The sequence below is a fragment of the Rana temporaria genome, chromosome 6, assembly GCF_905171775.1.
Source record: "Rana temporaria chromosome 6, aRanTem1.1, whole genome shotgun sequence".
NCBI classification, from domain to species: Eukaryota; Metazoa; Chordata; class Amphibia; order Anura; family Ranidae; genus Rana; species Rana temporaria.
The window spans coordinates 220699225-220713368 of NC_053494.1; the positions used below are offsets into that span (position 1 = coordinate 220699225).

The 14144-nt window shown below is 47.7% G+C and overlaps 1 protein-coding gene across 2 annotated transcripts in view; it reads right to left on the bottom strand.

The window, feature by feature from the left end:
* MYLK (myosin light chain kinase) overlaps window positions 1-14144 on the bottom strand; it is a 232149-nt gene that overhangs the window by 66293 nt on the left and 151712 nt on the right. For both annotated transcript variants that reach the window (XM_040358297.1, XM_040358296.1), the window contains exon 17: window positions 10395-10469. In XM_040358297.1, the coding sequence (XP_040214231.1) occupies window positions 10395-10469 (75 nt within the window). The remainder of the gene's footprint in view (window positions 1-10394; window positions 10470-14144) is intronic.

The window sequence follows — 14144 nt, forward strand, 5'->3', positions numbered from 1 at the left end:
TCTTGATGTAAGGGGGGCTCTCTGGGGACCATGATGTAAGGAAGGGGTTCTCTGGGGACCCTGATGTAATGAGGGGGGCTCTGATGTAAGTGGGGAGGCTCTCTGGGGACCATGATGTAATGATGAGGAGAGCTTTGAGGGACCGATGTAAGTGGGGGGGCTCTCTGGGGACCCTGGGGTAATGAGGAGGGCTCTCTGGGGACCCTGACGTAATGAGGAGGGCTCTCTGGGGACCCTGATGTAAGGGGGGCTCTCTAGGGACCCTGATGTAATGAGGAGGGCTCTCTGGGGACCCTGATGCAAGGGGGGCTCTCTTGGGACCCTGTTGTAAGGAGGGGGGCTCTCTAGGGACCCTGATGTAAGGGGGGCTCTCTAGGGACCCTGATGTAATGAGGAGGGCTCTCTGGGGACCCTGATGTAAGGGGGGCTCTCTAGAGACCCTGTTGTAAGGAGGGGGGCTCTCTAGGGACCCTGTTGTAAGGAGGGGGGGCTCTCTAGGGAGCCTGATGTAATGAGGAGGGCTTTGGGGACCTGATGTAATGAGGAGGGCTTTGGGGACCCTGATGCAAGGGGGGCTCTCTTGGGACCCTGTTGTAAGGAGGGGGGCTCTCTAGGGACCCTGATGTAAGGGGGGCTCTCTAGGGACCCTGATGTAATGAGGAGGGCTCTCTGGGGACCCTGATGTAAGGGGGGCTCTCTAGAGACCCTGTTGTAAGGAGGGGGGCTCTCTAGGGACCCTGTTGTAAGGAGGGGGGGCTCTCTAGGGAGCCTGATGTAATGAGGAGGGCTTTGGGGACCTGATGTAATGAGGAGGGCTTTGGGGACCTGACATAATGAGGAGGGCTCTCTGGGGACCCTGATGTAAGGGGGGCTCTCTAGGGACCCTGTTGTAAGGAGGGGGGCTCTCTGGGGACCCTGATGTAATGAGGAGGGCTCTCTGGGGACTGGATGTAAGTGGGGGGGGTTACTCTGGGGACCCTGATGTAAGGGGGATATGTCCAGATTGAAACGCATCAAAAACGCATCGATATTTATGCTTGTGCTAAAAAGCTTGACAAAGTTGGGATATGGAGGACTCTCCCTCCACCCTGAATGGAAGATGTCCCCCCCCCCCCAAATTTCATCTTCCAGAGACGGCGGCGCCCCTCCATACACTCCCACCAGGCCGTGCATTCCGGAGACCTCGTCTTTTCCCGGACACAGCGCCGTATTTAGGCTGGGAAAAGGTCACCGGAGGATTCCTAAGTGGCTTTAAAATGTCAAAATATACTTGATGGAGAACGACTTTCAATGTTTACCGGGAATGTTAAGTGAGACGCGACGGATCCTCAATCATCGGAAGATCAGGGAAAACAAGAACAGGGAGGAGTCCCGAGACTCTCAGAAGATCAAACTCAGCATCAGGAGAAAAACCAGAAACATAAAAGTCTCACTATTCCCCCCACTGACACCAATGATGGGACACTATTCCTCTCACTGACACCAATGATGGGACACTATTCCTCCCACTGACACCAATGACGGGACACTATTCCTCCCACTGACACCAATGATGGGACACTATTCCCCCCACTGACACCAATGATGGGTCACTATTCCTCCCACTGACACCAACGATGGGACACTATTCCTCCCACTGACACCAATGATGGGACACTATTCCCTCCACTGACACCAATGATGGGTCACTATTTCTCCCACTGACACCAATGATGGGCCACTATTCCCTCCACTGACACCAATGATGGGACACTATTTCTCCCACTGACACCAATGATGGGCCACTATTCCCTCCACTGACACCAATGATGGGTCACTATTTCTCCCACTGATACCAATGATGGTACACTATTCTTCCCACTGTGCCCATTATTAGGGATTCCCACCATCCCTGTGCGGAGTTCCCGGGTCTGTACACCCGCTGTGCCCATTATGAGGGGTTCCCACCATCCCTGTGCTGAGTTCCCGGGTCTGTACACCCGCTGTGCCCCATTATGAGGGGTTCCCACCATCCCTGTGCTGAGTTCCCAGGTCTGTACACCCGCTGTGCCCATTATGAGGGGTTCCCACCATCCCTGTGCTGAGTTCCCGGGTCTGTACACCCGCTGTGCCCATTATGAGGGGTTCCCACCATCCCTGTGCTGAGTTCCCGGGTCTGTACACCCGCTGTGCCCATTATGAGGGGTTCCCACCATCCCTGTGCTGAGTTCCCGGGTCTGTACACCCGCTGTGCCCATTATGAGAGGTTCCCACCATCCCTGTGCTGAGTTCCCGGGTCTGTACACCCGCTGTGCCCATTATGAGGGGTTCCCACCATCCCTGTGCTGAGTTCCCAGGTCTGTACACCCGCTGTGCCCATTATGAGGAGTTCCCACCATCCCTGTGCTGAGTTCCCAGGTCTGTACACCCGCTGTGCCCATTATGAGGGATTCCCACCATCCCTGCTTGATTTATTTTATATACAGGGAGCTAATATGTATAAAGTGGGGGGGGGGGCACAGAACAGAACTTGGAGGTATGGATGGCAGAACCCTTCAGGGGCCCCTGTTAGAACGGGTCTATACTAGGCTCCTCTTTGCTGTCTCGTATTCGCGGTATTGCGCTCTGGTCCCTCGGCGAGGAGATAGAATCCCCATAAAAGTCAAGTGCCGCATCTTCAGAGTATTTGCTCTGCTCACCATCCCACCCGACATTAAATATACAAAACGTCTGCGGGAGATTTATTGGGTTCTCCATTGTAGCACTTTCCCCGGTAGCTGGAGAGGAGGGGGGCGGAGACTTCGCGGGAATAAAAGCGCTCTCCTGCCTTATTTCATCCGCCATGTTTATACATGCAGAAGATTCCGCTGTCTGGGAGAAAAAATGTGCATCCTAAAATAGAAAAATCCCAAACCAGCTAATGTCAGCACTGTGCCAGGCGCACCAAAGACCGCGCATGAGCGGCGCAGCGAAAGTGGAGACAAACGTTACATAATTCTGTCTGCAGGAAATGATTCTAATCAATGGAGTAAAATTCTTCAACATAAATACAAACTAATGAATAGAAAGCTCATTCGGTTACATAAGAGGCGATAGGAATGCGGGGGAAACGATTCACAAAATAATTACGCCGGCGTATCTACTGATACGCCGCGTCATTTTAAATTTCCCGCGTCGTATCTTTGTTTTGTATCTACAAAACAAGATACAACGCCATCTGGGATCGATCCGACAGGCGTACGGCTTAGTACGCCGTCGGATCGTAGATGCATTTTTTCTGCCGGCCGCTAGGTGGCGTTTCCGTCGAATTCCGCGTCGAGTATGCAAATTAGCTAGTTACGGCGATCCACGAATGTATGTCTCCGGCCGGCGCATTTTTTTACGTCGTTTGCGTTCGGCTTTTTCCGGCGTATAGTTACCCCTGCTATTATGAGGCGTACTCAATGTCAAGTATGGCCGTCGTTCCCGCGTCGAATTTTGAATTTTTTTACGTCGTTTGCGTACGTCGTTCGCGAATACGGCTGTACGTCATTTACGTTCACGTCAAATCCAATACGTCCTTGCGATGTAATTTGGAGCAATGCACACTTGGATATTTTACGGACAGCGCGTGCGCCATTAAAAAAAAAAACGGCAAAAAACGTGGGGTCAAGTCAAATTTAAATAAAACACGCCCCCAACATCCCCATTTGAATTACGCGGCCTTACGCCGCAAAACACATACGTTACGCCACCGTAAATAAGGGCACAAGTTCTTTCTGAATACAGAACTTGCGGCCAAAGTTACAGCGGCGTAACGTATCGGGGATACGTTACGCCAGCAGAAAGATCCGCTGATCTTTCTGAATCTGGCCCTTTATCTTTTTGAATACCTACTGTACAGTGGGGGGGAAAATAACGATCGATCGTCTCCCCTGCAGATCGTTACATAGAAATGAAGGGTCTGTAATTTTTCTCATAGGTGTATTTTATATGATAGAAGATCAACCACAAATCCAGAGAGATCACATGATACAAATGTTATAAATGGAGGAAAATAAGTATTTGATCCCCCGACCAACAATAATTCCCCCCCCACAGACTGGCTACAGGGGGCGCTCATGTGGTCCACAGATCAGTCCTGTCAATGTAAGAAGATTCTCCTAACGACAACTCGTTATATGTATAAAAGACTCCCGTTCACAGAATCTCTTTCCTCCAATCACATCTCTCCATCATGGGGGAGACCAAAGATCTGTCAGAGGACGTCAGGGAGAAGATCAGAGATCGGCACAAGGCTGGAATGGGCTACAAGACCAAAGATCGGTCAGAGGACGTCGGGGAGAAGATCGGAGATCTGCACAAGGCTGGAATGGGCTACAAGACCAAAGATCGGTCAGAGGACGTCGGGGAGAAGATCGGAGACCTGCACAAGGCTGGAATGGGCTACAAGACCATCAGCAAGAAGCTTGGTGAGAAGGAGACAAGTGTTGGATCGATTGGAAGAAATACAAAATAACCATCGATCGTCCTCGGTCTGGAGCTCTATTGAAGATTTCTCCTCATGGGGTGAGGATGGTCATGAGAAAAGTAAGGGATCCGCCCAGAACCAACATCTCTAACAGAGATGCCCCAGTAAAAGTCCATATGGGACGAAACGCATTGGGTCAGGTACACCACTCGCCATGTTGCTTTTTATTTGAACCGTGATCACTTTTTATTATATTTTTATCAATTAAAACCCACTCAGTTTTGACCTGCACTATTAAAGGCCCCATTTTTTTCTTTTCTTTCCATGTTCTTTGGATGGGGAATTTTTTGGGGTTCCTTTGCCTGGTTTTCCTCACCACCCAACGGGGCACTGCTTACTGAAACCATCCAGTAATTTCGGATTTCCCGTCGATCCATTTGGCTAAGTGATCCATCTCTACACGACCTGGATTCCAACATCAGACCGATCGGCAGGTGTAAAGTATCCGGTTTTCTGGTTCCGTCTATGGTCATCGTTACCCAGTGTCCATTCAGGTTTCCCCCTGAAGTTCTCTGGATTCCTTCAACTATTTCGATCCATCTGTTTGGATTATCCACGCTCGATGGACCCGGTTTTCAGCAGGTCCAACAGTTCCGGTAAGAGTGTCCATTCACACCATTTGTTTGAAGGCACTGGCCAAGGGATGTTGCGTACAGCTTCATGACACCCTAGGGCAGGGGTCTCCAAGCTTTTCAAACAAAGGGCCACTTTATTGTCCTTCAGACTTCAGGAGGGCCGGATTGTGGCCAGCAGGGGCAGAAAATGTCCCGGGCCCGGCATCAGTGAGAATAAATGTGGCCTCAGGGTTGGTGGTCAATAGGAGGAGGAGGAGTTTTCTCACTATTAGTAGGAGGAGGAATAGTATCCCGTCATTGGAATCGGTGGAAGATAGCGTCTTGTTGTTTTTGTGTCAGCGGGAGGAATTGTGTCCCAAGGGCCTGATAAAGGCTGGTAAAGGGCCACATCTGGCCCTCGGGCCGCAGTTTGGAGACCCCTGCCCTAGCGCGATGATCTTCATCCATTTGTGACGAACACTTTCACTATTTGCTTTATCGGTGGACTTCTTATCGTTATTCCACTTTATTTGTTGTATATCGTTAGCGACCTTATACGCCAATTTTTATTTCAGCGCTGCGCACTCACTTGTACCATTTTTCCAGCACGTGTTGCGTTTTTTTTTCATGTGCGTTATTGATGTATTTTTCTCGCCATCGTTGAGTCAACTAATTTACCAGACAAAGAAAGATCGTCGATATAACCCCTCCAACCATTAGAAAACCGAACCTTCCAAAAATGAAAAACACATTTTTACTTTGGCCGCAGCTGAGATATCAGGAGGAAGGATCCTTACGCATAAAATGGAATAGGATGGAATCTGTAAATTCTGTGGGTTTTTGGCGCATTACCCGGACGCGCCCGGTACGCCGACCGGACAAATAATTGGGATCTTGGAGGAAAGCCGCGAGCGGGCCGGCGGCGAGGGGGTTAAGTTCCCTCTGTGCCCCGGATTCCGCTCTCCCACACAGGATGTTCACATGACCCGTGACAAAGGGTTAAGGAAACACATGGAATCCATCATCAGGACTGGACACCAGTGTCAGCCACATTCGCAGCCTCTGCACACAGCCCACGGAGGGAAGCAGACGGATTAAAGGGTCACTCCGCTTTCATAACAAAGTCATACCGTCAGGTGGGGCATAAAAGACACAAGAGGTGTTTGTCTGCCATAGTGCTCCCTGCGCAGGCTCTGGAGATATCCCTCTCGCCATTAGATACCATCGTGGCACTGCTGAGGGAAGGGGGCGGCGCACATTGCCCGGCGAAGAGCTGACACTCCATTCTGTCTGAATTTACCACAACAAGTCAAGTCTGAGAATTTCTCTCGGGGTACAAAGGATACTTCAAGAGTCGTACTAAGAGAACAAGCTTCACCATTCACACATTATGATTCATTTCTGTGCTGCTGTAAAGGCTAAATTTATTAGAGGGATCTATCAGAGGGATCTATCCGAGGGGTGGAGGGATCTATCAGAGGGATCTATCCGAGGGGTGGAGGGATCTATCCGAGGGGTGGAGGAATCTATCAGAGGGATCTATCAGAGGGGTGGAGGAATCTATCAGAGGGATGAAGAAATATTCAGAGGGATGGAGGAATCCATCAGAGGGGTGGAGGGATCTATCAGAGGGATGGAGGGATCTATCAGAGGGGTGGGGGGATCTAGCAGATGGGTGGAGGGATCTAGCAGAGGGGTGGAGGGATCTATCAGCGTGATCTATCCGAGGGGTGGAGGGATCTATCAGAGGGATCCGAGGGGTGGAGGGATCTATCAGAGGGGTGGAGGGATCTATCAGAGGGATCTATACGAGGGATGGAGGGATCTATCAGAGGGATCTATCCGAGGGATGGAGGGATCTATCAGAGGGATCCAAGGGGGTGGAGGAATCTATCAGAGGGATCTATCCGAGGGATGGAGGGATCTATCAGAGGGATGGAGGGATCTAGCAGAGGGGTAGAGGGATCTATCAGAGGGATGGAGGTATCTATCAGAGGGATCTATCCGAGGGGTGGAGGAATCTATCAGAGGGATCTATCCGAGGGATGGAGGGATCTATCAGAGGGGTGGAGGGATCTATCAGAGGGATCTATCCGAGGGGTGGAGGGATCTTTTAGAGGGATCAGAGGGGTGGAGGAATCTATCAGAGGGGTGGGGGGATCTAGCAGATGGGTGGAGGGATCTAGCAGAGGGGTGGAGGGATCTATCAGAGTGATCTATCCGAGGGGTGGAGGGATCTATCAGAGGGATCCGAGGGGTGGAGGGATCTATCAGAGGGGTGGAGGGATCTATCAGAGGGATCTATCCGAGGGATGGAGGGATCTATCAGAGGGATCTATCCGAGGGATGGAGGGATCTATCAGAGGGATCCAAGGGGGTGGAGAAATCTATCAGAGGGATCTATCCGAGGGATGGAGGGATCTATCAGAGGGGTGGAGGGATCTATCAGAGGGGTGGAGGAATCTATCAGAGGGATCCAAGGGGGTGGAGGGATCTATCAGAGGGGTAGAGGGATGGAGCGATCTATAAGATGGATGAGGGATCTATCAGAAGGGTGGAGGGATCTATCAGAGGGGTGGAGGGATCTATCAGAGGGGTGGAGGGATCTATCAGAGGGGTGAAGGGATCTATCAGAGGGATCTATCCGAGGGGTGGAGGGATCTATCTGACGGGTGGAGGAATCTAGCAGAGGGATCTAGCAGAAGAATGGAGGGATCTATCAGAGGGATCTATCCGAGGGGTGGAGGAATCTATCAGAGGAATCTATCTGAGGAATAGAGGGATCTATCAGAGGGGTGGAGGGATCTAGCAGAGGGTGGAGGAATCTAGCAGAGGGATCTAGCAGAAGAATGGAGGGATCTATCAGAGGGATCTATCAGAGGGGTGGAGGAATCTATCAGAGGAATCTATCCGAGGGATAGAGGGTTCTATCAGAGGGGTGGAGGGATCTAGCAGAGGGGTGAAGGGATCTATCAGAGGGATCTAGCAGATGAATGGAGGGATCTAGCAGAGGGGTGGAGGGATATATCAGAGGGATCAATGAGGAGGGATGGATGGATCAATCAATCAGAGGAATGGAGGGATCTATCAGAGGGATGGAGTGATCTATCAGCGTGATCAATCAGCGGAATGGAGGGATCTATAAGAGGGATGAGGGATCTATCAGAGGGGTGGAAGGATCTATCAGAGTGATCAGAGGAATGGAGGGATCTATCAGAGGGATGAGGGATCTATCAGAGGGGCGGAAGGATCTATCAGAGGAATGGAGGGATCAATCAGGAGGAATGGAGGGATCTATCAGAGGGGTGGAAGGATCTATCAGAGGAATGGAGGGATCTATCAGAGCGGTAGAGGGATCTATCAGAGGGGTGGAGGGATCTATCAGAGGGGTGGAGAGATCTATCAGAGGGGTGGATGGATCAATCAGAGCAGTGGAGGGATCAATCAGAGGGGTGGAGGGATCTATCAGAGGGGTGGAGGGATCAATCAGGAGGGATGGATGATCTATCAGAGGGATGGAGGGATCTATCAGAGGAGTGGAGGGATCTATCAGAGGAATGGAGGGATCTATCAGAGGGGTGGAGGGATCTATCAGAGGGGTGGAGGGATCTATCAGAGGGGTGGAGGGATCTATCAGAGGAGTGGAGGGATCTATCAGAGGAATGGAGGGATCTATCAGAGGGGTGGAGGGATCTATCAGAGGAATGGGGGGATCTATCAGAGGGGTGGAGGGATCTATCAGAGGGGCGGAGGGATCAATCAGGAGGGATGGATGATCTATCAGAGGAATGGAGGGATCTATCAGAGGAGTGGAGGGATCTATCAGAGGAATGGAGGGATCTATCAGAGGGGTGGAGGGATCTATCAGAGGGGTGGAGGGATCTATCAGAGGGGTGGAGGGATCTATCAGAGGAATGGAGGGATCTATCAGAGGGGTGGAGGGATCTATCAGAGGGGTGGAGGGATCTATCAGAGGGGTGGAGGGATCTATCAGAGGAATGGAGGGATCTATCAGAGGGGTGGAGGGATCTATCAGAGGGGTGGAGGGATCTATCAGAGGAATGGAGGGATCTATCAGAGGGGTGGAGGGATCTATCAGAGGGGCGGAGGGATCTATCAGAGGGGTGGATGGATCTATCAGAGGGGCGACCATATCACCACCATGATTGGCTGTCACACTGGTCGCGTGATCTTAGTCCGATCATTAGTGGGGACTGAGCGCTGTCTGCGATTATTAGAAGCTCGCTGTTATTCATCGCCCAGTGACGCGTATTTGTGGGTGGGAGGAGTCACATACTTTTGCCCTCATCTGATCAGCCGCTGTGACCAAAAACTATTATTTTCCAATGTATCACTTCTGAGGATAAAAAAAAGAAAAAAGATTTGATAAAATAAGAAACAAGTGACATTGTTACAATGTAGAGGAACGCAGATAATAACTCCTCCCTGCGTCGGGTTCAGGAAGCGCCGGACGCCGCCGGGTATTAGTTCTGATATGGAATGGTAAGGAAGCGGATGGAATGACAGGTCCTCCTCGTTAGGGAGGAGCCAATGAGAAGGAACGTGCACAACATACCCAATACAATCATTTCATCATCACAAATAATCATTTACAACATTCAAAAATGGGAAACATTTCAGTGTCGAGACGGAGAATTTCCTGATCCTAAGGAATCAATTTACAGCCCATTTCACCCTAAACCCCCCGCCCCTCCCCCCATACAGGCAATTTCACCCTAAACCCCGCCCCTCCCCCCATACAGCCCATTTCACCCTAAACCCCGCCCCTCCCCCATACAGCCCATTTCACCTTAAACCCTGCCCCCCATGTCATCTTTTCAGGGCCGCTGCTAGGGGGACCACCAGCCCTCCTGTAGGGGGCCCGGGCAAACAGGGGGGCCTGGACAGCAGAGGGAATCATTGTGGTCGGATGGAGGGGCAATTACAGAATTACTTCCCCCCTATGTTTGCGTCCGCTAATAATGATTTTAGTGCATTTGTGAAAATATTGTTTTGATATATTTCGGGGGGGGGGGGCCTGTCGGTAGGCTGTACGGGGCCCCCCCGTGATTTCTGACAGCAGCCCTGCGTCTCTTGACCCCGGGGGAATTACACCAACAATCTCGCTCATCCCTCCGCTTGCTCCTTCACCCAGCAGACTGAACACAGCGGTCTGTATCTCAGCCAATGACGTGTTTGGAAACACATAGGGGCCACTGAGTGATAAGTAATAGAAGGGCTCTGATTGGTCACTATAGGAGCCGCTTGTTGGTCTGGGTAAAACGGAGTGCTAGCTCTGCTCCTTCTCTATCCACTCATCCTGGGACTGGGGGGGGGGGGGGGACACTTACTCTCCGATGTGCCGGCTGGGGCCGCATTACTTCGAGGCTTTTTGGTTTTCTTTATTTCTGTTTTTCCGGAAGTATCTGAAACAGAAGAGAAGAAATATTAGCGATGGACACGGAAAAGAAGAGTATACGAAGCAGCCCAGGGCCGCCATCAGGGGGGGTACAGGCATTACACCAGTAAGGGGCACGATGGTCCCCATTGGCCCGGCTGACCCCCTCCCGTTTTTTTTTTTGCATTACACCTGTAAGGGGCCCAATGTTCCCCAGGGCCCCTTACAGGCCTGGCTGGCCCCCCTCACTTTTTTTGTTATTTTTTAAATTTGTTTTTGCATTACATCTGTAAGGGGCCCAATGGTCCCCAGGGCCCCTTACAGGCCTGGCTGGCTCCCCTCCCGTATTTAGTTATTATTATTTTTTTGCATTACATCTGTAAGGGGCCCAATGGTCCCCTTACAGGCCCGGCTAGCTCCCCTCCCGTTTTTTTTTTTTTTTGCATTACATCTGTAAGGGGCCCAATGGTCCCCAGGGCCCCCCTCCCGTTTTTTTTTTGCATTACATCTGTAAGGGGCCCGATGGTCCCCAGGGCCCCTTACAGGCCTGGCTGGCCCCCCTCACTTTTTAATTTTATTTATTTTTTCATTACACCTGTAAAAGGCCCAATGGTCCCCAGGGCCCCTTACAGGCCTGGCTGGCCCCCCTCCCGTTTTTTTATTTCTTATTTTTTGCATTACACCTGTAAGGGGCCCAATGGTCCCCTTACAGGCCCGGCTAGCTCCCCTCCCGTTTTATTTTTTATTTTTTTTTTGCATTACATCTGTAAGGGGCCCAATGGTCCCCAGGGCCCCCCTCCCGTTTTTTTTTTGCATTACATCTGTAAGGGGCCCGATGGTCCCCAGGGCCCCTTACAGGCCTGGCTGGCTCCCCTCCAGTTTTTTTTATTTTTTATATATTTTTTGTATTACACCTGTAAGGGGACTGATGGCCCCCAGAGCCCCCACCCCAAGTCCCCCCCCTCCACTTATTATCTTGCGTCAGGAGAGAGGAGATTACATTTGTTTTTTTCCGTCGGCCCCCCCCCCCCCCCCGGTTCTCTGCTCCAGGGGGGGGGCCCTGCCTAAAGCTGTGTAAGGGGCCCCAAAATTTGTAATGGCTGCCCTGAAACAGCCATTCGCTGTGATCCTGGAGAGGTGGGGGGGGGGGGACACAGAGGGGGGAGTTCAATGGTGGGCGGAATGGGGGCGATAAAAGTGGGTCACAGATAACTGCTATATAGAGATCTTGTGTGATCCGCTCAGGGCCGGAGACATGGGGTGGGCAGGTGGGGCGGCTGCCCTGGGCATGTGAGGTAAAAGGGGGGGGGTGCTCTGTGAGGAGATGGAAGGGGAGGGGATTTGTGTTGTGAGGAGCAATTTGGGGAGACGGCAGGGGGTAAGAATTGCAAGGAGTGGTGATTATGGGGAATATGTGTTGAGATGGGGAGGAGGATTTGTGCTAGAAGGGGGGGGGATTTTGTGCTAAAAGAGGTGAAACGGTGAAGGGGGGAGGAGGATTGTGCTAGGAGAGGACATTTTGGTTTGTTGGGGGGGGATCTGTACAAGGAGGGGAAATTTAGGAGGTGGACTTGTGCTAGAAGGGGGATTTGAGGTGGGAGGAGGAGTCTACTCAGAGGGGAAACTTGAGGGGTAGAAGATTTGTGCAAGGAGGGGGTGACTTTTTTTGGGGAGGGGCATTTGTGTTGGGGGGATTTAGGCAAAGATTTGTACTGGGGGAGTAGGCATGCAGATTAGTGCTCAATTTGTTTTGTGTGTGGGGGGGGGGGGGGGTGGTTTAAGTTGCATAGAGTAAATAGATACCGAACATGTCGAGGCTTAAAATTGGACTGGCTACACATGTGCAATTTGTTTCGTTCCAATCTCATTTCTTTAACAAATTTTCGACAAATTTGTTAATTCAGAAACATTCGAAGAAATCCCGTATTCGTAAATTCGGAATGCAAAAATCCGAAAAAAAATAACTAATAACTATTACTAACTATTAAATTAAAAAAAAAATGTTTTCGTTTAGTTTTTTTTTTTTTTTTTTTCGGGTCATTCGTGTGATCACAATTCGTAAATTCGATAACCTGAAAATAAGAAAGAAAAATCCAAAAATTCAAAATTCAAATTTGTTAATTCAGAAACATTCGAATTAAAGAAAACCCGTATTCGTAAATTCGGAATCCAAAAATCCGAACAAATAACTAATAGTAATAATTAAGTTATTAGTTATTTTTAACTATTACTAACATTTAAATTTAATTAAAAAAAATTTGCTTCATTTGCTTTTGTGTTTTTTTTCGGGTCATTCGTGTGATCACAAAATTCGTAAATTCGATAATCTGAAAATAAGAAAGAAAATCCGAAAATTCTAAATCCAAATTTGTTAATTCAGAAACATTCGAATTAAAGAAAACCCGTATTCGTAAATTCGGGATCCAAAAATCCGAAAAAATAACTAATAGTAATAATTAAGTTATTAGTTATTTTTTCGGATTTTTGGATTCCGAATTTACGAATACGGGTTTTCTTTAATTCGAATGTTTCTGAATTAACAAATTTGAATTTTGAATTTTCTTTCTTATTATCAGATTATCGAATTTCCGAATTTTGTGATCACATGAATGACCCAAACAAAAAACAAAAAAAAACAAACAAATGAAACAAAAATAGTTTTTTTATTTAATAGTTAGTAATAGTTAAATTAACTATTAAATAAAAAAACAAAAAAAAAACAAATGAAACAAAATATTTTTTTTTTATTTAATAGTTAGTAATAGTTAAATCAACTATTAAATTAAAAAAAAATAACTAATAGTAATAAATAAGTTATTAGTTATTTTTTCGGATTTTTGGATTCCGAATTTACAAATACGGGTTTTCTTTAATTCGAATGTTTCTGAATTAACAAATTTTAATTTGGAATCTTTCTTATTATCAGATTATTGAATTTACGAATTTTGTGATCACACGAATGACCCGAAAAAAAAAACCAAAAAAACAAATGAAACAATTTTTTTATTTTATTTAATAGTTAGTAACAGTTAAGTTAACTATTAAATAAAAAATAAAAAAATTTGTTTCATTTGTTTTTTTTTCGGGTCATTCGTGTGATCACAACTAGTAAATTTGATAATCTGATAAGAAGAAAGAAAATCCGAAAATTCAAAAGAGTACCGTAACTAACTAATAATAAATTGACTATTACTAACTATTAAAATTATAGGTATTGGAATTTCCTTTAAAATGTGGCTGTTAGTGAGCGTAACAAATACGAATTTATCCGAAGTTGAGAATTTATCCGAAATAACGAATGCCGCATCTAAACGAATTGAACGTAACAAATTAATAACATAAAATAACATTAATAATAATAATAATAAAAACATCTTCTTCTTCTTCTTCTTCTTCTTCTTATTATTATTATTATTTGATATTAATTTGTTCGATTAGATGCGGCATTCGATTATTTCGGATAATTCGTAACTTCGGATAAATTCGCATTCGTTACGCTCACCAACAGCCAAATTTGAAAGGAAATTCCAATATCTATAATTTAATAGTTAGTAATAGTTAAGTAATAATTTTTTAGTTAAATTTTCAGATTTTCGGATTTACGAATTGTGATCACACGAATGACCCGAAAAAATGAAAAAAAATAAAGCAAATGAAACGAAAACTTTTTTTTTTTAAATTTAATAGTAATAGTTAAGTTATT